This window comes from Lepidothrix coronata, unplaced genomic scaffold, assembly GCF_001604755.1.
Source record: "Lepidothrix coronata isolate B3197 unplaced genomic scaffold, Lepidothrix_coronata-1.0 Scaffold30, whole genome shotgun sequence".
Taxonomy (NCBI): domain Eukaryota; kingdom Metazoa; phylum Chordata; class Aves; order Passeriformes; family Pipridae; genus Lepidothrix; species Lepidothrix coronata.
In genome coordinates, this window is record NW_016690210.1 from 4,795,399 (window position 1) to 4,822,463 (window position 27,065).

At 37.1% G+C, this 27,065-nt stretch overlaps 1 protein-coding gene across 6 annotated transcripts in view; it reads right to left on the bottom strand.

The window, feature by feature from the left end:
* The window catches only part of USP9X (ubiquitin specific peptidase 9, X-linked), a 107,253-nt gene that overhangs the window by 37,433 nt on the left and 42,755 nt on the right, over positions 1-27,065 (bottom strand). For 5 of the 6 annotated variants that reach the window (XM_017810890.1, XM_017810889.1, XM_017810888.1 and 2 more), the window contains exons 12-24: positions 25,841-26,047; positions 24,864-25,000; positions 19,571-19,704; positions 14,903-14,990; positions 12,986-13,328; positions 11,463-11,558; positions 8,248-8,459; positions 6,311-6,551; positions 5,952-6,101; positions 5,726-5,846; positions 5,127-5,257; positions 4,588-4,866; positions 1,831-1,956 (exon numbers count right to left, since the gene is read on the bottom strand). In XM_017810890.1, the coding sequence (XP_017666379.1) occupies positions 1,831-1,956; positions 4,588-4,866; positions 5,127-5,257; positions 5,726-5,846; positions 5,952-6,101; positions 6,311-6,551; positions 8,248-8,459; positions 11,463-11,558; positions 12,986-13,328; positions 14,903-14,990; positions 19,571-19,704; positions 24,864-25,000; positions 25,841-26,047 (2,265 nt within the window). The remainder of the gene's footprint in view (positions 1-1,830; positions 1,957-4,587; positions 4,867-5,126; positions 5,258-5,725; positions 5,847-5,951; positions 6,102-6,310; positions 6,552-8,247; positions 8,460-11,462; positions 11,559-12,985; positions 13,329-14,902; positions 14,991-19,570; positions 19,705-24,863; positions 25,001-25,840; positions 26,048-27,065) is intronic. The other variant, XM_017810893.1, reaches the window with a different exon arrangement.

Consider the following 27,065-nt stretch of genomic DNA (forward strand, 5'->3'; position numbering starts at 1 on the left):
CGTGCATGGACTGAGTTAGCACCAATAGCTTCTACACATTACAAAACATACTACAACTTACTATTTATAGTTTGCATCAACTTTAAAAAACAACACAAAACACAGCCAAGGTCTGTATTCTATGTAGAACTGTCCAAAAACTAGGCAACCTCTAAAAGCAGATGGCAGACAGTTCTCAAAAATGTCAAGTTCCATATTTCTAATGTTCAGACTTAATAAAAAAGGGAGGCTGAACTAGTAAGCTCTCAGCATCAGGAAACCTGAACAATGTCCATTTGTGTACTGATACGAACATCACCTGGAGTTACAAGAAAAGTAACAGGCATTTCATCATCTGTCACAAGCTAAGCAACCTCAGAGCAACAGCATCACAAGAAAAGTAACAGGGGTGTTTTTTTATCTCATTGGAGTTTCAAAATCTTCAAGTATCAACACTTAAAAAACGTGAAAGATTCCTTTCTCTGCAGTAGTCTTCTCTCTGGCCTATGGAAATCTTGTTGGATTTATTTTTTAAAAAACTGTGAGGACAGTTAGAAAGAGTCAGTCTTTTGGATGGAACATCAAAACATGAAAAAGAGAAAGAAAAAACCTTTCAAAGGCAAACTGTGATACATATGAAATTTAGATCTACAGCAGTTTTCATAATACCAGAAATCTGCAAATAAAACTTTAACAGCAATACTGTTAAAGAAATTCAGCTTTTGTTTGCTTTGACATGCCTGGTGAAAGAAAAATAATGTATTTATTTATTAGAAGTCCTCCAGGAAAGACAAAGGCACAATTAAAAAACTTGCTTCATACCTCACCTCAAAAGACATTTCTTCTATGGAAGCAGTTTAATTAAATTGAGTTCAACTGGCTGATTTCAAGTACAGATGCAACACCACCACTGATCCAAGGCAGATGGGTCAGCCTTGCAGTCTAGTACATGGTGCTTTCCTTAGACACAGCCCTTTGTTCTGCAGGGATAGTGCCCTTTTCAACACCAAGATGATCATACAAGGCTACTTCTATCTAGATTCCTCAGAAATGTTTTGGAGATGGTTTTGCAGATGTGCTATATAGCACAGAAACACCATCTTCACTGCTTCCACACTGGAAGGGACCCAATTCACTGTGGAAGAGGAAGTTACAGCAGTTCTGATTTCAGCTTCTGCTGATTTCAGCAGAATTCACTAATATATTTATTCACTGACTCATGATTTCACATCTAAATAGGGTTTGGCCATACCATATGGATAAGACTATTACATTTTCAAAGCACATTCTTTAACACTGCTGAGGGTCCACAATCCAATTTCTCACTTGCAACATTAATCCATTTTCAATATATAAAGATACACTGGCAAGGATTTGAGACTTTTATCTCTCAGCATTTAAAAATCATGCTCAATACTTTAAACTTCCCTTCCCCTTTCTGTTTTTCTCCTCAGGAAGAGTGTGTTACTCAGAAACCAAAACAGAGAAGACCAAAAAAAGAAGAAAGTGTCACAAAAAGTGTTTTCAAAATACCCGTTAACTTCTTTAAACCTATTACATCCATTTTCTAAAGTTCTAATCTAAGGATAACAATATTCACAATCCATTAAAGAGCTTGTTTCTTGTCTTCACTAAAGCCTCTTTATGGTATTAGACACCAAATTTCATTATGCATATGGAAACAAAGAAATACTTTTAATTAATAGCTTATTGAATCATATGAAGACTACCTAAAATGTTTCATGAAATTTTAAAAGAAAATCCATGTTTTATAATGCAATAAATTTAAGGATTAAAAAAAGAGGAAAAATGCTATAGGAAAAAAGGTGAAAGAGAAAGGAATTCACCAACCTCATCAGATATTTGCTGTGCAAGACGTATTGCTACATTTCTTAGCATGCATTCTGAAGTTGGATTAGGAATGTTTTGTAGGGCATTTTGTAGCACCACTGCCTGGTCATGCGTAGCCTGGTTTATCTGGAAGAAAGTACTTCTTATACTTACTTTTACATAGGGAAAAAAGCAAAAAGATATGAAGATCTAAAGTTACTTGGAAAGGTTTGGCAGACATATGCAAGATCGTGGAAGGAAAACTACTTACAGAATCTGCAAACACCAAGATAAATCTCATTTTCAAACAGATATCACATTTGAAGACACTTTATGCTGCAGTGTATGATCACAGAGTACAAGCAGTTAAGAGGAGAGGCACTTGCTCAAAATTTATTAGGTTTGGAAGCTTGTTTATTGATCAGATTACTGATCAAGATTATTCATAACAGAATGTTTACATTTAACACCTCCTTCCCTTTCTGTTGATGCAGGAAAGAAAGGGTTGGGTAAAACAATTGGCTCTCCCTCTGGATTAGGTAATAGTGTCCAGACAGTACATGGTTACAGTGTTCATTATACTGAAGTACATTTTAAACATTTGAGTTAGAGCACTACTGAAGAATTCTGTTCTGAATTATCCCTCCACTTGTTCTGTGGTATTTCCATAACAAAACAGTAGCAAGACAAGTTTTTATCTTTTCTGTATTGGTTTGAGCATACAGTTCCCTCTCCCTGGGCTGCAAGACCTTCACAGTTTTGACAGTTCAAATCTGAAACAGTTGTTTCCTTCTCACAGACAAACAAAAGACTGTGGGCTGTGGTTACAAGCTAAAACTTCTTCAGCAAAAGAGTTTCTTCATTTTCTCTGTACCATTTCATTCAAAAAAGACACCTCAAATGCTGCTCAAAAGACACACTGTGAACTTGCTGTGTAACACCTGCCTTTGATCACACCCCTTGCTTTGTCAGCTTCACTAGGACAGTTGATTTAGGGAGCAAAACTACAGAACCCCCACCAAAGACTAAGAGAGCTTCCACAGTCAATTAATTATTGGAAGCGGGCTGGAAGTGATCAACCACAATATACATGGGACAAATCAAGTTCAGAATACTGCGTTTGACAATGTTTTTAATTCCACCTTCTATGAAAACAAGGAAGAAAAAAGTAAAAATTCAAAAGGTACTAGTGACAGCAACAGACTGATAACTGAAAGACTGCAGACACATAACCCTGGTTACCTCATTTCTCTCAAGTACTGATGGAAAGCCAAGACAGAAAGATATGCTTTGGTACTTATGCTTTAGATAAGGCAGATGAAAGTTATTAACAAATCTCACCTCCATTCCAAGGTGTAAACTTGTTGGTGCTGCAGCAATAACAAAAAATATCAAAGTCCTTCAAACAGGATGATGATGACAGCAAGAATAACCATGTTTGTTCCAACAAATCAGTTAATATTATTAAGTCAGATGTTTGCAACACCAAACAGTGAATGCCAGCAATCATGGACAAATGCTACTACCTCTTAAGTAGTCAGCATAAATATATTTTAAACAGTACTTCAAGACTCAAATGATGATATCTGTGTTCCAAACTATCTTTTAAATAATTGTTGTAAGAAATTATTATGTTGTGAGGGCAGTAAAACTTACTCATTTAAACAGAACGAAGGATAGAGTGGCAAACATGTCTGCTTTAAGATGTTTCTGTTATATTCTAATACGAGACATGAAAAGAGATCTTCACCTCTGGAAAAAGAATTAATCATGTATCTTCCAAGAGATGTAGCTAACCATAATGGATATTTATTTTTCAGACTTAAGGGGAACGTACTTGTCTGCTTCAGAGATGGATCTTAGTCAATACTGTGGAATAAAGTACCTTGAAGTGGGACTCTCTATGTATTCTTGAGTACAGGCTGAGAGCTCAAGCAACTATTTGGGATGGAACCTCACAAAAGGCAAAAAAAAAATAGCTAAATAGCTGGAATACTTGTGAAGCAAATGTCCAAGACAAACAGCAGCAAAGTTTACTTTTTGGGCTCTATGCTGTCCATCTACTGTAAGAGGACACAAATAAAACCTTGACCCAGAACATACTTGTCTAGATGTACAAAAACTAACCTGCCATATTAAATATCCATAAAATCTACTACAGACATGTGAGATCACAGTTCAGAATACCTGTGTCAGACTTTTCCCTTTCTAACTCTGAGAAATCCTAGGGTAGGACACCTTTCAGCCATCAGCACTTAACTTTGCAATGTACCTAAACTGTTCTCTGCAAGAATCTTCTACAAACAACACTGAGAATTAGGACTTTAGCAATCCAAAGACTTGTCTTTATGTAGACAAAGGGCTGGCATGACTCAACATCAGTTCTGTTGGTTTCTGCTCTAATAGATACAAGAAATTCAGAGGCACATCCTTCAATAGACTCAGCAGCTCAAAAGAACCAGAATTCTTTTTGTGAACTGAATTTATGGGATAATGTACTTAGAAATTAAAAGTTACCTGCACTGACAATCATGCAAACCACTGAAAATCACATATAGAGCAAGTGCATCTCACACTAACTTTTTATAGTCACAAAGAAACAGGATTCTTTTAGCAAGTTGATCTCTTTTTTAGACAACATTATCTGAAAGTAACAGGAGTTCTTGGCATGCAATGCACTCAAAGAATAGCCTGTTAATGAAGAGTGGAGAGAAGTTGCTGCAGACAACATAAAAACCAGAGCACACTGGTATTTGCAGGAAGGAAGGTTCATATTACCGGTGAAATTGTACTTGTGCCTTCCACAACTGGCTGACAAGCTTCTGCCACAGCTCGAACGTGGCCGTATCCAATGGCTGTTAGCAACAATTTGGCTATTTTCAGAGCGTTAAGGTAGGCACCCCTCCGAGTTTCCATATCTGCGTTTGGCAGGAAGTTATTTCTGGTCAGCATGCTCAGCACAAGAGGCAAACCCCCACTTTTTAAGAAGTTGTATTGGAAGTCACTGGCATCTTCTCCCAGGGGTGCACTGGCAGGCATTAACAAGGCATAAACTACCTGTAGAACAAAATACAGAGTTAACTAACAGCAATGCACCAGCTTGGATATAGATACTGAACATGAGAATATGTAGGAATGCTACTTAAACAATGCTTTTGACAGCATTGGTCATACACATGTTTATTCCAGTAAATTGTTAAGTACTTTTGATTGCTAATTTCAAACCAGAACTTGATCTTAGACTTCTATAACATTACAGAAAGGACTGCCACAGGGAGAGGTAAAGATTTTTAAAGAACAGGCAAAGCATCACAAACCTCTGTTAGGTACAGCACTTGTGAGGCAGAAGGACCAAAGAATAGCGAATCGAGGGATGGACTAAGGCTGCTTTCCCCAAGCTTTGCGTGATCTAAACAAATAGCTCTTAGTTTCTCAACTGTAGTGTTATCTGCAATAAAAACACAACTTGTAAGTGTTTTGTAACAAAACTACTCCACAAAAAGCCAGTACTACTTACAAATATAAATCTGAAAAGTTTTAAGTGTATCAGAACAGTTGCAAAAAGCTACAGACAACATCAGACTATCAAGTGTTCTGCAATGATTATTACAGTCAAAAGTGATCCTGTTAAAGCAGTGCTACAAAATCATTTCAGAATCCAATACTTCTCCCCATTTTCACTGCACTGTGGTACTGAACCCCAATACCAACAGTAAGCTATGCAACTTGATATAGCAGAGAAGAAAGAACTATTTGGGAAAACATTTACAGTCCTAATTAGGATCGGTCATGAATTATAATATCAATAAATTACCAGAAAGTAGAAAATATTCCCCTATCTTCATTTTTCTATAACAGGCGAGAAATTATTATAGAGGATATTACAAGATAAAAAAAGGATAAAATTAAGTTTTACCTGGTGGCATGAGCTTCATTAGAACACGAGCTCCATCTCTAAGGGGTGGCATATTTAGGCTACTGCCCAGGTCTGCAACTTGCCAAAGAAAAGAGATGTACCGAGGATGCAGTGACATGATCTTAAAATAAGCAAATTTTAAAAAAAACCACACATTAAAATTGCTAGTTAAAGACAAAGTATAAGAAAAAATGCATTTAAACTGCTAATTTCAGAATAAGCTTACCACTCCAGGCAAACAGCTTTCAACTTCTGGATTTGGCCCATCGCTGTAGTGATTGCCGTGGTTGCCCGGAGAACCAGTTGAAGAGTCAGAAGAACTATCTGGACTTGAGGGCATATTAGAATTTATCTGTGTGAGCTTAGCCGTAATTAGCTGAAAAACACAATAACAGTTTTAATACCATGCATAAATTAAGATTCCTTATTAAATAAGCACCTGATATCATGTTAATGGCATAATACAAGGAGGAAGAATGGAACTATTTCACAAGAATAAGCGATCCTGTGCACGGTACTTTTCAAGCATTTACAAAAGGGAAGCAACATCTGAATTGAGGTAAATAATCAGCCTGCAACACTCACCGTTTTGTCTTTGAGGTTCAGCTGCCCAATGAGTTTTCTGTCATCTGCAGGGTCCACCAGCTCCCCACCAATGAACAGCTCCACTTTCGTGTGTGCACTGTTGGCTTTGATGCGGTTGAGGATGCAACGCCGCACTTGGCCAATGGTGTCGTTTGTGTGAGACCAAATGTCCAAATCTTCCACCTGTCGGCCTTGGTTGGGAAAACGAACTACCAGGGTGATATGTTTACCACGGAAAGCTCTGAAAATAAACACACCAGAAAAAGTTATTTTTGCCCTCATCAAAGAGATTCTTTTCCCTGCTGTATTTTGTGTTGCAGGTATTTCAACACTGAATCTTTACATATGATGATATTCTCCAGCATGAGATTTTGTGAAGGCCCCAGCAACTACGCAAACAATACACACAGAATCTTTCAAGAAGCCAAACTTGGCACAAGTACGTTAATCATATGGTCAAACTTACAGTCAGGTTACAAACATCAACAGAAATTTTAGAATTCTCTTATAAAGGTTAGATCTTTTCTCTGTCTAGCAACTTCCTGACCAAAATGTGCAAAGAGACTGGCAACGACATTTTGCTCTTTTAGTAAAGCAACTCAGCTTTGCTTTTAAATACACTAAGATCAGAAAAGGCCTTTAGGTCACCAAGTGTTAATGACTTCTGTCAAAAGCTGTTAGAAGTTTTACATTAGAATTCCAATTTTTAAAATCACAATTACTAAAAAAACAATAAAATTGAAAGGGATCAAAAAAGGAAGAAACAGTTTCACATTAGCAGTGATCACACTTCCCACAATGGCAGGGAGCTCATTAGGAAAGATGTGCCCAGATAAGCCCAACGAAATAATCCCATGCAACAAAAAGAAAAAACTCCTCAGAAAGCTCCTTGCTAACAAGGCCTCTGAAAGATTAGTCTAATCAAACAAGCAGCCCATATAAAAAAAGATGCACCCACAATGAACAAGAGAACTTCGTTAGGACTAATCAGTCAATCAACAAATACAATAAAAAAGCTGTAGGAACACTGCAAATTACTGACACACCATGAAGAAACAGCAAAGGGCATTTAAAATAAAGGATGACAAACCCCTACCACGCCTAAAAATATTTTAGTTTTATCATAAATCTATAGCAGTCACAGTGTATTCCTGATGTACTTTTGAGGCTTTCTTCCCAGAGAGCAACTATGAACAGTGGAACATTTAAACAGTTTTCTGTTCTGCTTTTCTCTCCTCTCTCAGGAAATATTTTGCTTATGAACATCTACACAACACTGGATTTAAGTGTTTGCTTTTTCTTTATACCAAAGACAAAGTTAAGGAAGAGAGCGAGGATTCAAGCTGAGTTTTCATTGAAGGACAAATACAAGAAGAGTGAAGGTATACAGAAAATAAATATACTTCAAGGTACTGTTTTCTTCTTCCCCCTCTTATGAGGAACTTACACAGACTATTTCCCTTAGAAATAATCCCAAATTTAGGCTTGCAAAGTAAGATAAAAGATCTCTCTAAACAACTATGGAAGGTGAAAATATACATTGACATGTTTTTTGTAAAACAGGAATATGAAAAAAAAAGCTTTGACGATGCTAATGTAAAGAAAAGTATTGCTTTTAAGTAATTATCTGAAAACAGAACTATATCCAAAACAATCGAGCCTCAAGGTACATTGTGCTAGTTAAAGAACAAAACACCAGCACAACAGGTTTACTCTCAGGTCTGCTGTCCCTTTCATGTATATCTGTATTTGCCTGATCTTTCAAATTAATTTTTTTAAAATACGGTTTCATGTATTAAAAAAGAAAATGGAATTCTGAAACTCTGTAAATACCATTCCCTGAACAGAAACCCTTTAGAATGCAAAAATCACAACGCTATTAGTAATGTTTTAGTTTAACAAAAATCAAAATCACAATACTGCTTTTTCACACATACCTTGACATAGGTAGAATAGTTCTCTCTTCATGGTAATCACTGTCACATTCGTTTATATATTCTCTTAAAACAGTCAACACTCTCACCATCCGTATTGCTTCTTGTCTTGCACAATTTATACTGTCTTTATCTCCATCCAACACACATAAAGTATCATAGGAGGCTTTTAGACGATCGAAACAGGACTGAATGAAGTCTTCATGAATCACTACCTAATTACATCAAGAAATTGGTGCAATTACAAGAAATATTAAAAATCATCTTTTCAGAAGGAAAATTCAATGGTAGAAGTAAAAAAAAATCCCCCAAACCAAACCATTTAACCAAATCAACTACCATTGATAAAATAGCTCTAATTTATTGTGGCTTCAAAAATCTTACATGTCATCAGCAGCTGTAACTGTACAGTGCAAACTTGCATGTAAATAGAAAAAGTGGAAGTTTGGACAGAGAACACTCAACTGGACTTTCACTTCATCATTTTCTCAGACTGTTAATGAATCTTTAGCTGACAATCTAGTACAGGTTGACTTACTTAACACTAAGAGTGAACACAGAACATTTGCAAAGCCTCAGAACAACTACCCCAGCCCCAGCCTCCAAAACCACATAACCAAGTTCCAGATACACTCATTTCCTGCACAAACTCAGAAACGGATTTTGAGCTAGATTCGGCAGAGTGGCAGCTGTAGCAGCTCTCTTCGTTCTGCCTGGTATCTAACATTTTATATCTGACATCTAACATCCTTGCTCCTGATCTAGACTGACACATAACCTAGAGGATCACTGTAAAAAATCCGCAGTGTCTCCAGGTAAGTCTGCAACCAAAACATGAACAGTCACAGCTACTGCAGCAAACCACAGTCCAGCAGCCACTTTCCTTAGAGGCAGCTCAGGAACAGAGGAGTTGCCAGCACACTGAATACTTGTGTGCATGTTGAGTCAATCCAACACTTCTGGAATTGTCAGATCTAACCATGCGCAGATGCACAGATCGATGCACGCTTTGTAAGCCCAGACCTATTGCAAGAGAGAAGGCTCCAGCCATCTGCCACTGCAGTCAGATACAGCTTGAATGGCTGTAAATGCACCACCTGGAGCAGCTGTGCTGGATCTGGCAAACAGGCAGCTTTGAAGACACTGTGTTTTTGAGGACAAGTATGAAAATTGGAGTCTTAAGAAATACAACTGGCAAGCTATCAACTGGAGATTGTCCAGAGGATTGACAGGAAGCTGAACATGAGCCAGCAGTGTGCCCAGGTGGCCAAGAAGGCCAATGGCATTCTGGCCTGGATCAGAAGCAGTGCAGCAGCAGGTCCAGGGAAGTGATTCTTCCCCTGTACTCAGCGCTGGTGAGGCCACACCTGGAGTGCTGTGTCCAGTTCTGGGCCCCTCAGCTCAGGAAGGATATTGAGGTGCTGGAGCAGGTCCAGAGAAGAGCAACAAGGCTGGTGAAGGGACTCGAGCACAAGTCCCATGAGGAGAGGCTGACGGAGCTGGGGTTGTTCAGCCTGGAGGAGGCTCAGGGGACACCTCATCACTCTCTACAACTTCCTGAAAGGAGGTTGTAGGCAGGTGGGGCTACAGGTCTTCCAGGCAACCAGCAGAAGGATAAAAGGGCACAGTCTTAAGCTGTGCCAGAGGAGGTTTAGGTTGAATAGTAGGAAAAAAATTTTTACAGAGAGAGTAATCAGACATTGGAATGCGCTGCCCAGAGAGGTGGTCACCATCCCTGGAGGTTTTTAAGATAAGACTGGATGTGGCATCAGTGCCATGGTCTGGTAACCACGGCAGTGTTGGATCAAGGGTTGGACTTGATGATCTCGGAGGTCTTTTCCAACCTGGTTGATTCTATGATCCCTCCACCAAATCTGTGCAATCATTAAATCATACAATGTTTGTGTCAGAAGGAACCTCAAATATCAACTAGTTAAGATCTCCCATGCCATAGGCACACTTTCCACTAGACCAGGTTGCCCAAAGCTCCATCCAACCTGGCCTTCAACACTTCCAGCAATGGGGCAGCCACAACTTCTTTATGCCAGTGATCCTCACAGGGAAGAATTTCTTCCAAATATCCAATTTAACCCTACCCTCTTTTCAGTTTAGAGCCATTTCTCCTTGCCCTATCAGCCCTTGTCAAGAAGTCCCTCTCCAGCTCTGTTGTAGCCCCCTTTAGGTAGTAGAAGGTTGCTCTAAGGTCTCCCCAGAGCCTTCTCTTCTCCAGGCTGAAAAACGCCAGGTCTCTGTCTGTCTTCACAGAAGAGTAGCTCCAGACTTCTGATCATCTTTGTGGCCTTCTCTGAACTTAGTCCAACAGATCCATACCCTTCTTCTGTTGGGGACCACAGAGCTGGAAGCAGCACTCCAGGTGGGGTCTCATGAGAGCAGAGCAGAAGGGCAGAATCCCCTCTCTGCTTTGGATGCAGCCTAGGACATGTTTGGCTTTCTGGCCTGTGAGTGCACATCAACAGCTCATGTTGAGCTTCTTGTTCCCCAGTGCCCCCAAGTCCTTCCCCTCAGGGCTGCTCTCACTCCATTCTCCTCCCAGCCTGTACTTGTGCCTGGGATTGCTCTGACCCATGTGCAGTGCAGGACCTTCTACTCGGCCTTGTCCAACTTCAGAAGGTTTTCACAGGCCCACCTCAAGCCTGTCAAGGACCCTTGGATGACATCCCTTCTTCTGACCTCACAGAAATTCATTCTCTCTTCTCTGCCCACTGAAACGCAGCTCCCAGCAAATATTAAGGCAGGGAGATAATATCTGATTTGCTAGAGCTCAGCTTGACCATTATATAGGGAAACTGTGACCCTTTGTAAGGGACATGACAGAAAAAAGAGATTACATTATCTTGTGACAACACTCCACAGACCCAGCCAGGGAACATGCCGGTATAAATAAGTGCCACAACTGAAAGTTCCACAAAAGGTCTTCCTAAGTATATGACATTAATTGTTTTCTGAGTAGAAGGGTCAAATACAACAGACGAACTTAACATGAAAAATTTATCAGAGTTCAGTCTCCAAATACGAGAAAAAACTCTTTAATTCTGCATCTGACCAGAAACTGATGGCTGGACTCAGGAGTATATACTCTGCAAAACACGATAACTATTCTCTCTTTTCAAATCTTTCAACTATGAAAATATCACCAAATTGAATTTTATTACTGTTTTTCTATCACATTTCAGTTTTCTTGTTGCTTTTTTTTTTACCTGATTAACTTGTAACCTTGGGCCAAGATTGGTATAGATCTCTTTAAGAAGGTCTATTGCTCTGTTGGCGATGTCATCATTTCCCTGAATCACAACCTAGCATAATTTAAAAAAAAACAAAACACAAAAAGCATTAGAAATCTTAAAACTTGCTGGTATAAAATTTAAAAACATAACTACTACATAAGTATCTTTACACAACAGTATGTTTAATGATTTTATCAGGTGAAAGTGATTAAAATGCTTAGATACAAAAAATAAAACAACTTACACTAAAAGTAATAATATAAAAATCATGGTTAAGAATTATCTAGTTTTAAAGGAGTTCAGACCAAAAAAAAAAGCTGATGTTTTATAAATAGAATAGAATTAGTGTTTATATATTCATCTTCACATAATATTCCAATTTTCTCTACTTTCAGAGAATAAGAAAACTATTTTTTCAGATGCTTGAACAGCCTGCATCACCAAACAGAATTTTCAAATATGTAAATGGCTGTGAGCGGGTGGAAGGGTAACAGGCAAATGAATTCTGCTTCTAATGTGATAATCTAAATTTTAATTACTAGTCACCAGGTCTGAAAGCAGGTTTTACAGACAAACCCTGCAGGATACTGAGCTGAAGCTTAATGAGTTTTGTCATGCTGACCAGAGTAAGGTGATTCCCAACACTAAAACATGCTATCATTATGTGGGCACTCTGTTCACAAAGTGTGAATTTATTTGTATACAATTTGTGATCTATTTTTAACTATTATCACCAGGATTAAAATACCTAATCCTTCAAAAAGCCACAACCAAAATTACTGCAGACAGCTGCTGTACATGTTTTACAAAAACACAGCCATGATAATCATGCCACAGTGCACCACTGTGGGTTTTAACACAACTCTTGAGAACCAGGAACACTCTGAAAAAATTACACAACAGATTAGATACTGATGTTTTTCCCCAACAGACTTGCAAGCTTCAGAAAGCAACAACCTTCCTATTGAAAAGGAAGATTTTATATGTATAGAACAGGTGGCTATACCGAACCTGTGGATCCTGCATAACCACCAGGTTTAGGCAACAGGTTGTGGTTATAAGAGAAAGAATCAGACCAGTGGTCATATGGTCTAATGTAGAATCACCCCAGTTTACCACACCACAAGGAACGCAATAAAGTAGCTTATTAATGCCCGGAACAAAGTTTAATTATAACGTGCATGTGAAAGAAAAGAGAAATCTACAGGTCAATCACCTGGAACAATCCTTTCTTCTTCAACAGTATAGGTAAATTTTTAATTTCATGTGCATACATAACTATACTTATGTTTCAAACAACTTTCCATCAAGTATCAGTCTGCAAAGTTACCAGCTTGTACACTTGCTGGGAAGACAGTGGAGTCAAAAGTCAAGCATTTACTTTGAAAAAGTAGATTTTTGTAATTTCAATATGAAATCACACATTCCTAAAAATATTAAGAGACTGAGAAAGACTCAGCAATTAAACTTTCGGATGTTTCCTCCAATTAACTCACCCTCCAAAGGTAGTCTAATCCTATTAATTCCAGATCATCCATCATATAGGCTCTTCTCTTTGCTACTAGCTTTCCTTCCCGACAGTTCACAGCTTTGAAGAAACGTTCAAAACATTTCATTCCATTTTCTGTTAATAGGGAAGGATCCAGCTGAAGCACATTATTTTCAAAGAAGTCCTTATTAATGTCAGGGTCTAAGTCTGGTTCATCCCCCATTAGTTTGGAATACCATTTAAAACAGGCTTCGCGATCACAAAGATAAACCGCATTTTCCGCTAAACACTTCCATATTTGCTTCGCCTGAGGGGCACAGAGCCACAGCTGACCATCCTTCAATAAAAATCTTGAGCAAAACAGAGAGACAATTAACAGCACTTCTAACACACATCCAGGGTTACAATTCAGTAAAAAGCACAGGCACAAAGGTGAATATCTATCTCTATATATGTAATTCATTTATGTATCATAAGCATGACCTTGAAAACTTTATTTACATCATGAATACAGTTATTTACATCATAATTAGCCCCATGATTTCTTAGTAAGTTTGAACGAATCAAGACTTTATATTCCAAATAAAAAAGAAATAAGATCAGCAAAAAATGTCTTGCACAAAAATATCAAGCATTATTTGCATTTTATACACAAAGAAATGCACATCTCCTAATGTAAACTATTTAGTTTAAAAGTCACAACATAAGAGAATAAATTAATTCTGCGATCACTCACAATGTTTTAACACTTGCTTTAGCAAAATTGCAAAAAAGTATCAACTCTACAGAATAAAGTCAATGAACTGGAAATTTTTCCTTTTATTTAACCAAGTTTTTCATTAGTATTAAATTATTAAGACAGAATTATTAAGAACTTCAATTCTGAGAGCTAACACTAAGGATCTTTCAGGAGGAACAAATGATAAAGTTCTTTAGAATAATTTTTCTGATTCAAAATCTTTTCTATGTAAAAGAAATCAGGGCCTAAGTTATGGCACTGCTTTTCAGAAACTGCTACATATTCTACATTTGAAGACAATGGGACTTCATAAATTTGTGTACATAGTGAAGTTAAATCTAAGGAAGTTACAATATTTAACATGCAGGAGTGATAAATTAAAGCCTATTCATATGCTATTGTATAAGTTCATTAACCATTTAACACTTAAGATTAATTCATAGAAATTCTTGGTAAAATTTTAGAAAGTAAAAAAATCTCCCCTAGAAAAAAAGTAAAGAATACTTCAGAACTTGACAGTTCAAGTATTTTTACTTGTCTAAAAAAAGGTTAAAAACAACTAAGAAAAAGTCAAGACAGCCTAAAAAGCATCAACATACAGCAGCTCTATGATGAGCAGAGATCCTTTGTTTTCTCAAACAGCAGCTGGTCAAAAGTCATCCAAATAATTTTATTCCAGTGTCTTTCTATGGCTCAGCTGCTGACAAAACAACATCAGTGGCTGACAAAAGTATGTCAGGTTATGATTGTGGATTTAAATCTGGTGTGGTGCAAGAAATAAGGACACATGGCCATATCCCTACTGGGAATGTTTTAAACTTTCAGATAAGTTACTCCAATAGGTGTGTAACTGTATCCACCTGCACATTGTATTCAAGTCAGTAGGGTTCTACACACAGACAGGAAAAAAACCACACAAATCCTAGTGCAGAATGAGAGCCTTGGACTGCAAAGATCCTAATAAACTTTATTTGAATATTCCAACAGTAGCATAGAAGCCCTCTGGGAAAAAAAAAAAGAAACCAAAACAAAAACATTCAGTGTATTTTTGCATCTGAGTTTTGAAAGAAGTTAACACAACAACTTAAAGCTGTAGAAGAAAAAGAAATGCAAAGGGTTTCTTTTTCTTTAAAGTATTCAAAGTATTCTTACAGAAGTCGAACAAATATTCAAGTTAAAACTTACCGTAAGAAGTTGAGTCGCTCCTGTACTTCCTGCACGTGACTGTATCTGCTTCCTGGCCTTACAGTTTGAGGATCATATTCCCCATGCTCTGCAAACAAAAGACAAGACATTCAGAAAAGGCATCCTGACTCCACAAGACAGGGTGTGTTTGAAGACTTGTTATTCTGAATATAATCAAAACCACTCAAAACCCAGAAAATTTTCAGTAAGGTGTATGAAAAGAGTTTTCACCAAGCTACTACCTGTTAGTATTTCATCCTAGATTAAAAAGAGTATAGGCAAACACCACCGAGGCATATAATCAAATCCACAATTAGGTGCAGATACAAGTGCTCACTGTTCAATGAAAGTATTACAGAAAAATTAGGAACCTGCATTCTTCTACTTCAAATCAATTTTTCCTAATTTAGGTAGTCAGTTTGAAGCCAGAATTCAGTTAAAAATGAAAGTATACCAAGCATATAATTCAGATTATCCAGTGGGTTTTTTTCCTGAGGATGCTTTAGTTTCCTTACAGAACATCTTTTCCAAAATTTAAATTTTCCATTTTTGGACTTTTTCCTCTCCAGAGGAAATAATTTCTCCATTTCTTTAACACCTTTATAAGTAGTTATGTACACGACATCACTCAGAGGAAGAAAATAAGACAACTTTATCTACTGCAAGTTTCCAAATACAAGACCCAAATGCTGGGAATACTGACAAGCTTGTAACAGAAGTAGTAATTTTAAAATAAGGCAAGAAGTCAAACTTCTACCTGCATTTTGTCAAATCTTAGCATAATATTTTGCTTAACAAACAGCTGCTTGCTTCACAGGAACACAGGTGTTGGTGTGGTTTTGTTTGGTGTTAGGTTGGTTGGTTGGGTTTTATTAATTAAAGAGATACAATCTAGATCTCTGCACATATTACTTTCATCTGTACTAACAGTATTTCATCATGACACATGTTCATTATGACAGCTCCCTTATAAACTAATTAATGTGTATTTCTTATTTGCAAAGGTGTACAAATTGCCTTTAGCTAAGATGACCCAGCCATGACAGACTGTATCATGACAACATCAAGACTAATACTAGAATTTATCTTCAGAGCTGAAAATCAGTATCTCCTATTATATCAGGGAGGGGGAAAAAACCCAAACCAAACCAGTCTAACAGCTGAAGTCCATCAATGTCTCAAAATTAAGAGAAAAATTATTGTCATATTGCTCTCTATATCCAAGTGTAAAAGGTACATGACCTTAAAAATAAAATAAAAGGGGAAACAGAAGACTAGTAGTTAACTGATGTCTGCAAAACTGGAGACATTATGTTCACTGGCAATCCTTCAAAAAATTTAAATTATAACCCTAATGAAGTAATCATAAATGGGCAATTATCAAAAGAAGAAATGTGAAAATAAAAAAAACAGAAGAAAGAATATAAAGGCAGCCAAACAAAAATTACTTCAGTATTACAAGCAGAAAACTGGTAAAATATGCTGTGGTTCCAGAATAAGAAACAATTAGGGTAGATAAGCATATTGCAGAGAAATTAAAACTAATTACTTGAAGTGTTGGGCGTTCTGGGTGGGTTTTTTGTTTGATTTTATCTTGTTGAGGGGGAGCTGGTGGTGGTGGTGTTCATTTGTTTTCACTATGGGGACTATCTGGGATTTTTTTTCCTGACTGGAGTTTAATTCACAGACACAACAACATCAACACTGGCAATGACAGAAGAAGTCAAATATTCAAACCCAGCCAGTTGCCCAAAGGCAGTGTGAATGCACTTCAGAATTCTGAAACACTCTGAACAACAAAAAAATTCTGTCTCCCTAAATATTATCTGTATCACATTCTTTCTACATCTACCAGATTTATTTTCTAATCTCTGCATCCCACAGCAAGTCCAAGTGTGTGTGATCTCCTTAAAAATTGTTTTTACACACTGGAGCAGAAGAATGAACAGAGAAATTAGCGATAAAAAAAAACAACTGGTTGAAAATTTAAGTCTAATTAGTGATAAACACACATGGAAGATCATATGGCACAATTTCTACAAATAACTACATTTCATTAACACTTTGGATTTTTTTATTACTTCAGAAAAACAGAACATAAAGGAGAACTGACTAGCAACCTTCTAAAATTTTCAAAAGATCTTTGATAAATCATTGGAAAGATGAAACTGTGACCTCCTTCAGGACTACAAAATGCAATAGCAGTTGTCTCATCTCATGGAGGACTTTGCAGAGTTGGAAAAAGGGTGAGTTCAGTAGAAGGGAAAATCAAAAAGCGTGGAAAAAATTCAGCAACATAGATTAGGCTTCTCTTTAAAAAGGCAAACATACAGAAGTGACTATCACAGAAAATACTATGCATTGGTGAATAACAGGAGAATAGGAGCATTGTTCTCCATCACAGAACGCAACTATGGAAGCCTTCAAGGAAAATAAAAATATGGCATATTCAAAATTAATTTAAAAATATCCAAAATTACACAATAATTGCAGTGTTAACTGCCAAAGAGATCTGTTGACAACTGGATTTTTCATTTCTATGGCATTTGTTTGACTTGTGCTGTCTGGACGTTTGCCTTGAATTTTTTCCCTCTGTCTCATTCACCTTCTCCAGCCAAGCTTAATTCTACAGCTTCCAGTTCTTTCTGTCCTCACATGCATAATCTTTTTTCTCCTTTCATTTATTCCCTTTCATTTATATGCCCCCCTGGCATATTCCTCCTCCTCCACTAAGGCAGGAGAACTAAGGCAAGACAAACTTCACAGTGCTCTATGTTCTGCTCTATTTAGTATATAAAGCTGAAAATTAAAGAGTTTTTGCACAGGAACTGTGTCTTATTTAGTACAGTATCTGGAACATTAGGAGGTATTTTCTAGTTGCCCTCAATAACGTAATAAAGCATCTAATAAAAAAAAAATCCACACTATTATTCATCTGTTTTTGTTCTCCGATGCAAATGAGAAGTTCTGCAACAGCTTTGTCTCAGGAAAGCATAATTTAATTGCTTTGTAATTAGATTAAATTTAAACCCTTCACACACATGTAATTCCTATCACACTGAAGATGTTCATATTCCTGCTTAACTGAGTCATTATAGCTGGGGAGGGGCAGGGCAGTGGGACGTGATTGAAATGAATGAAAAATAGTTCATACACCAACAGTATGTGTAAGCTATTTTTGGACAAAGACAGCATTGCTTTAGAATACAGCTGTTCATGATGTTTCCCTCCTAACCCTGAGGCCAAACCCCAGATTTCACAGCTGGTCAAAGCCCAAGAGAAAGAAGAACAGAATCACAAACTATAAGATATCAATATAGTTAAAATTTGAAGTTCATTGCAAATAAAATGGCATTTTTGCATCATGTTAGCAAAGTTAACTCCAACAGCTTACAGAAGTTACATCACTAATACTTGTTCTATTCCACCTTCCTGTGAAGACTAAGGCTAAGACACTATGGCTTGAGAACAGACCAAATAATTTAGTATCATTCTAACACTAATTAGTGCAAGGCTATCATTAATTAAGGAACTTAAATTAGGGTAATAGCCTCATGTATTCCTGATTAGAGAAATGTATTTGCAGTGTGCAGATTTAACTAAATGTCATTCTCACTGACCTATACCTGGCAGAAGCGACCATCTTCACAGAGCACCACTATTCACACATATCCTCAAGGACATATTTTCGGTATCTTTTATATAAAATACATATATTTAGTACTCCAAAATTAAATGAAATCCAAAATTAAAGGTGTCTAGGCAACCTTTCCTAGTGGTGTAAGACACAAACTTCAGAATACACAAATATCCTGTCCTCTCTGGACTGTCTACACTGAATTCCTCCACAACACACTGTGCCCTATCTCAGACGCAACTGAAAGGCTGGCAGGATGTTGTGATGCCAGGGTAGAAAACAGTCCCTGGGTCCAGTCAGCAAAGTCAGTGGTGGAGAAGGAGGGGTGTAAACCTCCTCCTTTCACTTCTGTTGGTTTAATTTTATATTAAAATACCGTGGTCTAGTCTAACAAGGAGTTTCCTGGTCCACCATTATCCTTCACTTCCACGCTTTTACCTCAGTAGCTAAAAGTTAATCCAGAGAATGAGGGTAAATTCATCAGCGAAGGGCTGAGTTTAGCCTAAAATATATAAATACTAACACAATGTGCTGCCAGTAACAACCGCAGTGAGAAAGCAACTGAACAGATACGGGAGTTACCTTGTAAAAACAAATGGTATCCCTGTGGTTTAAAGCCCTTCTCCCTGACAAATTCCAAATACTGGCTTCAAAGGAGGTGATTAAAAAAGCTTCTCAAAGGAGCCTTCAAAAATTCAAAACTAGAAGCTTTACTACTAGGATTTTCCACAAAAATAACTACCCTAGCCTAAGTAGGGCAAGATGATGTTTATCAATCCACAGATAAATGAGAGCTGCCACTTCCACATGTTCAACTATAAACCACACATTTTCAATTATAAAAAAGAAAAAAATAGCATTTTAAGCTTTTCTTATGCAATCAGACACCACAAAAGCTTTCAACCCCACAGACACCTGAAAATTAAACAAATAAACTTCATAGTTATTTTATTATGGGAATTTGCTTTTAACTCCATTTTCAACTGGAGTTTTCATACACTCTATGAGGCAAATTTTTTCTTAAAGCTTACCTTTAGCATACTGCCTCATGCTTTCCATATAGGCAGAGAGATTTTCTGCAACCAATGTAACTAGGGCGTGATTGTGCTGAAGTTGATTGATTAAGTCATGTCGGTAAAACACGTGGGGACTTCGCTGAGTTTGACTGAAAATAAAATACAAATGTTAGAGGAAAAGCAGAGAAGTCTTGCACCTAACAGTTCAGAAATCAATTTAAGCAAATAATCTTTGATGCAAGTTCTTAAAGGATCTTGAATAGAAATCATATTAAGTTTCTGACAATATTTTTCCTTTTTTTCTTCTGACATACCAACAGTTCTTATCAGTTACTAAAAGCAGCGAATTTGTGAGGATTATACAGTTACAATATGTATGAAAAATATCAAAGCAACCTGAGCAGCTCAGTGTACTAGAGGGAGAATATCTGCAGCAAGACAGACTAGAAATACCTGCCCACAAAGTGCACAGTAATGACAGAGACCCTCAACTGTAGTGTAACTACAACACATACAACCCAGTTTCTTCCTCAGCCATCTGATATTTTCTATATTTAATATTAAAACACTAAGTCAAACCTGAGACCACAGTGAAAGAACACTAGCAAATAATCACAGCAGTTAAAAAAACCTGCAAACCGTACTGATTTTTTTTCTAATGATATCTGGGAGAAATGTTGGTACAAACAAAAAAAGCAGACACACAAAGCATAGAGCCAAAAAAAAATCCAGAAAAGTTCAAAAAAAGAAATATCTCAAATAAATAATTAGATCATAAGTTCAGGACCTGGCAAAAAATGCTGCTCTTAAACAACACTAGACATATTTAGATTACAAAAGTAAACTGTAAAAGAAAATAAAAAGCTTGGGTCCAAGACCCACATGCCATTAACACTATCAGATTCTAGAACCTGGAGACTCATCACCTCTGCAGAACACCCTCAAAATGTCTCAACTGCTGTAGCTGCAGATCAGAGCACTGATCTGGACTGCATAAACAAGGCAAACTAGTGCTGCTCTTCCATGGTAAAGAGAAAAAAAGAAAACAAGTGGGTGTCAGGGGGAAGAGTGAAATTCCTCATTAGCACTCAGCTGATCCCATAGCCTGCCCTGAGGAAAGAAAAATGTCATTTCAGAATTGTTCTCTTTTCCTTCAACACTTCAAAAAGTAGACCCTAGAATTACCTGAATGGATTACAGGTAGGAATCCTCATGCTTCCTAGGAAAGAGGGTCTCCACACTACAAGACCTACAGCACTCTACAGTATCCCCACACCTTTAGAGAACAGTGGGGAAGGCAAAAAATGCCAGTTCCAGCACCAGCTGACAATGATCTTGCAGCTGATAACCACATTTCACTGTAGATGTAACAACAACAGACAAACTGATTCACTGGACCAAAGATCATTGCCAATTTGGGTTTAAAAGACAGAAGCCATCAACACCCTGCCAATAATTTTGTTATCTGCAACCAACATAATTTGCCCTCCTAAGCATTGTGGTCTTCAGAAGATTGAATTTCATAGTATGCAGAATTTCCTAAAACAGTTTGAAAGGGGCACTTAAAACACAAATTGTGTTAAAAAGAAACCCAGAGACTGAGATCTCTGTCAGAGAGAAAACAGAATGGATGGACGCATAAAAGAAAAAACATACAGAACTTCATATACTCAAAACATTCTTTGTTTTCACTTCAGGAAACTTTCCAGTTATGTTTCATTGCATCTCCACCAACCCTCCTTACTCAGAATAAACCAGCAGCAAACACAGGAACAGGCTGGATGTCTCTATGTTAGTGACTACCCAAGATGTTACCTCTAGACAGAGAGCTGCATTCACAAAGGGTAACAGCAAATAAGAACACTGATTATTTGGGAAATACATATTATGAAACAACTAAAGAAGCAAACAGAAGCAAGATGGAGTGTTTTGCAGAATCAAGACATTGAAGTGTATATTTATACTCATAATATTAAGCATTTGTATCAATCTCACAAAGTACAGCAACACAAAAGCTTTACCAGCAGAAGACTACAATGTTCTGTGTTAGATATTATTTACTTCTCTCCTTTCTCAACTACGTGCACAAACAGTAAATCTGCACACAGATTCACCTTGGTTAGCAACTATTTCTAAAAGTTGAATAATTGTAATAACTAGAGTTATGAGCTACGAGTTGTGAGTTGTTACACTGTGTTTGTGAGCAACATTCAAGATGTTATTTTGATCATCTTGGTGGGATGAAGTCAAAGGCAAAATTACTGTCTTCAGGCACAGGAAAAAAAGCTGATCTGACAAGCTCTTTTAGCATGTTTTCTAGTATTTAAGCAAATTCTACATGCAACTAAAATTCTCTTTAAGCATCTAAGGTTAGACTGTATTATGATGTTGCCATTAGAACACATTCATTTAATGTGTAATATTATTACACATGAGTTACTACACACTCATTAATGTGTAACAACTGAGGAGCACAAAAAATTGAAGCTAACAGCAAAACTCAGATTTTTATTGTGTTTCTACTAAGTGGATACCCAAAGCCAATGTATAAAAAGAAAAAATAGCATTTTGAAATGGATGAAGTAGTATTTTGGCAATACAACAAAGGACATTTCATAGCCAGAATGCTTACTTGCTAGAAAAATAATGGCAAATTGACAAAGGCAAAATTCCAAACAACTTAATTTAAACAGATTAAAAAAATTATTTATCTGCACATATATCTTGCCCAAAATAATTCTGCCCATATAACTCAGCTTTTGAAGATGAGAGCTGTTTTGCTAAATGAACAAATGCTATGTACCATTAAAAATCCAAAAGCAGTGACCGATCCCAGCAAATTCTACTACTTAGGCTAAAAAGTGACTTGAAGCATCATTGTTGCCCTAAACCACTATCAAAACCCCTGAACTGTTAATGCTCAATTAATTCTTCTGGGCAAATAATTTAGGAGATGGATCTCTTACTGCTCAGGTAGATACAGGTCAAACTTAAGTGCTTGACATTAGTCTACAGGAGGCTCTACCTCCATCAGCCAACACAGAGAAAATTAAGATGATTAATTATCTGTACTGTAAAGATCAGCATGTTGAGTAATAGACTCTCAGTATTAAAAAGCATCCTTGCACCTGTAAGAGTCCTTGAACTTACATAAGAATTATTTTCTGTTGTAATTCTGGTTAAGCTGAACTTCCCCAAACATGTAGCATTTCTCTGTGGTCAGGGAGCTAAATTTTGCCAAAGCCATTGTACAACCAATTCATCACTTTGTTCAACTGCATGAATAACTAGCAACAATTAAAACCTCCCTCCCAAAAGAATTTCTACAGTGCCAATGGCATAAGACAATTTATACTTAGTTTTGCCAAGGATCAGCAGCCTTTGCTGTTGGACTGAACCTTTCATTGCCACTGCCAATCAACTGGACCACCCCAAAAGAGCAGTATAAAGAAAATAGGACTACTGTTGCACACAGAAAGCTCTCAGACGTGTTTTTCAGACAGTAGTCACATACACCTACATTGACCTGTTGTCGATCCGAATGCTAGAAGGATGTTAGGTATTAAAGTTTTAAGTCAGATAAGGTAAGGTGATAGAAAGAGGTATGGGAGGCATAGATTACAATTTCCAAACCTTATCAACAGTTATCAGAAAACTAGGCGGGCTGGAAAGTCAGCGATTATTTCAAAATGATGTTTTCACTCTGTAGGTTTCCCAGCCACTTGGGCAGTAATAATATCTGACTAAAAAAACTCCCTCAACAGTATCTTGCTAACAAAGGATGCTCCACAGGAAGAGGTCTTTGTAAGTCCCTTGATTAAAACTTTCAATTCAAAGTTTACTTTCCTGCCATATTTGTTTTCAAATCCTGCATAAATACGAGGTGTTATTACATACTGCAACGCAGACTGCCCGGAAATCTGAGGATGAGATGGTCTGATAAACAAAGACGAGAGACATTCAAGCCATCTAACTGTACACAGACCATACAGGAAACCTAAACTTCCACAATCAAAAGAAGTTTGGTTCCTCCCAAGATTACTTCAGAGTAGAAACCTAAATCAGTACCTTGAATGAGCTCTGCTTCAATAATTACTTAAAGCAAAGCATCTTTGTTAAAGGCACTGTGTTAAAAGCATTCAAATTGAACAATCACTCTGCATGATCAGGTAGCTTGATCTGCCTAGAACTTACAGCATGAAAAAGGTTAAGGACTCCAGGACACAGAAAACAAACTTTTCTGCTAATTAGCAGGTGACTCTGTGACCTTGCTGGATAAACCTCAAGCAATCATTAATGTGAAACTGTAAAGGATTAAAATGTTATGAAAAAGTTAAGAAATATGTTGCAAACTAAATGAATAAAGAAAACTCTAAAAGCCAGGAATGCAGTATTATCACAGCTCCTGAATATGGTATCAGTAAGAAGATAGTGTTCTGCAAACTGAGGCTTATTTTCCTTTACTTTCCCTGACTTGATCTTTGTTGTAAACCAACTGTAACAGCAACACTGATTTGAATAGTTTATCTGCTCACAAGTTTTAAGACAAAGCAATTGTGAACCCCTGATAAGCAAATAATATTTTTCAGGAGTCTGTAAAAATTCTGATGTGGATACAAATACTGTTAGAGGCACGGAATTTCAGCTATTTCTGCAGTGAGAAGACATTTAAAATAACTAAAACAAGCACATACACTTTAACAAGTCCAAACAGACAACTGCTTTTCATTTTTATTTCCTTTTAAAAACAACCATCAAATGAACCCCCCACAAAACAAGCAAACTCCCTCCCCCCAGTAAAACAATTCCGTTCAGGAGAGAAAAATCAGTAGAGTATTTTTCCCAGACCAAAAAGTCACCTTTGATTTCAAGCATATAAACTAGATGACCTGCATGAATTTGTCATCAAAGAACAGGGATGGGTGGGTATGTTTGTGGGTTTGGATGTGTGTGCATATATCCATACAAAAACATAAAATATACTTATACTTAGTAAGCTAATTCCATTGTTAGGCAAGGAAGTCCATGAATAACAGAAAAACAAACTCAGATTTTCCACTAGAGTACAATTATAAAAATTAATAAAAGCATGTTTGAAGAAGTAGTTAATGGTCTCTTACTGAACTTAGGTGCCTGAATTTTTAGAGGTTATTTATACATACTAAAACAAACTCAAGAACATCTTCCAACACAGGTTATGGTTTTACCTAAGTTTTACTGACCTTTTGTAAAAAAAAAAGTTAAATTTGCCTCATTCCAACCCATCTGCCTTTTGGCAGAGGAAACTTCATTTGCATTCAATTCTTACCTCAAGTTCTGTGGTGCTTCACCAAACAAACTGCAAATTTCTCTAATTTGTTTCAGTGCAGGAATGACCCATTTATCATTTGTGCGAAGTTCTTCTATAAAACGATCTATCCACTGGATCTTTTGTGTATCTCGATCCTTAAAGAACAGCAGTTCATAATCAAAATCAAGTATATTGCAAAATTATAATTCCCTCACTGTTTCCAAGACAGAGCACACATACAACACCAAACAAATGCTAGACCACCTGAGTTCTGAAGCATAAGGAAAGTATCTGAGCAGCATGATATGCTGGCAGAAGTCACCAGTGTGCTACAAAGTCCGTGCCTTCAAGCACTCAGTACTTATTTAAGAAGTGCTTAAATAATCTGCTCTCTCTTAAAGCTTTCATTTATTTCTACTCACTGTTACAAAATGCCAAAAAACAATGACAAACTGTTTCTTCACTTAACAAGACGGATAATGGATTAATTTCGGACCATAATGAAGCACTGCTCTGGCAGACTTCCACAGAAGTTTGGGTGGGGAAGGAGCATGTGTAGTAGTTTGGAAAGGACCTTTGCTAGGTCCTTTCTAATATTATACAAGACATATAAGGACTTACTGGGAAAAAAACAAACCACCGAAACAGATCAGTATAATTGAGTTTGGGAAAAAGCAAAGACAGGAGGAGTGGGGCTGCTTTTCCTTTCTCCCTATTGACTTTGGCAGGGTCCATTTCCAGTTCTTCCAGTGTGCTCATCAGCAATTGCACCAAGACAGGCAAACTGATGAATTTCACTCCCTCCAATTAAAACACTAACTGTGTTAATTAAAATATGTCCCATTACATTTTAAAAGTACCAGGCTGTCAGTACAATAATACAAATCTATGATAGGGAACACTTTTGCTAAATTACCAAATCCCTTCAATTTTTCATGGGGAACGGAAGGAAAGTCAGTGACTTCCTTCACAGCAGAACATACCAGATCACTCACCTGTGAACAGCTGTAATCTAAGATTTTAATATGGGCACTAAGAGCCTGGTCCATGATATCAACTGGTACATCATCACTGTGAGCCAAATTCCACAAAAGGTTCAGCACTTTGTGTGCCATCACACCATCCTTGTCATCCTCTGCAAGGCGGCGAATTAACTCAAGCAGTTTCTCACGCTGTTTCTTGCTTGCATTCGTCCAACTTGCCTAATATTTAAAAAAAAAATTATAAAAAACAGTCTTTTTTTTTTAAACTCCACACATAACCTGCACTGTTAACAAATGATGCAACAAAGAAGTGATGCGACTACATGAAGAACTCTCATTTCTTTCATTAAAAACAAAGAGCACATTAGAGCTCGTAGTACATAAGCCAGACACAACTGAAGAGCTCTTCTAGTGTTTACAACTAAAGTGTATTCAACTTGAGGCTTAAAAAAAGGCAGTTCTTTGTTTAAGATCATACATGTTCTTGTAAAAGTTAACATTACCATTGACAAGTTCACCAACGGCCAGAGTGGACTCAGATGTTTCTTGCAAATGCTTTCACAAAACTCCTGTGCTTATTCTTTAAAAACTTCTTAGATAAACTTATAATTACTATGTGAGTAAAATTTTAGTATCATGTGTGCCTCTGAATCTGACCAAAACAAATGTCCTCTGAATTGAATTAAATTAACTTTTTTCTGAGAAAGTTTTCAGTATAACATCAGTTTATGTCCATCTCTCAAGGTCCGAGAAAAAAGTTTACACACAGAATTTCTGAGCACTGAGTTCAGCATCTGAACTACAGAACATTAGACCCAAATTCACCAAACTACAGGACCCCATTAATGAGAGCACAAATTGCACATAAGCCAAAATATGCCCATAATGCATTTATCTGAAAAAAGAAAACAGAGACTACAAAGCTCATCATGTCCTAAAAGTGAAACAGCAGATCATGTCCTGAAAGTGAAACAGTAAAACAAGGCAGAGAGCACCACTACTGGAAGCTGTAAATGTTAAATGTTATACATAAAAAGCCCGTGAGTAACTAAACTTTCAGAAACAAGTTGTTTTGTGATTTCAAATCAAATCATTATATGTTTATAAACATTCAACTTTATCTCCCTGGGGCTGTGTCATTCTGTATGTGTGCTAAACAGAGAAAAATCGTTACATGATAAAGAGGAAGTTGGCGGAGTGTGAAACGGAAGTCCTTGATCTCCTCCACTTAAAGATC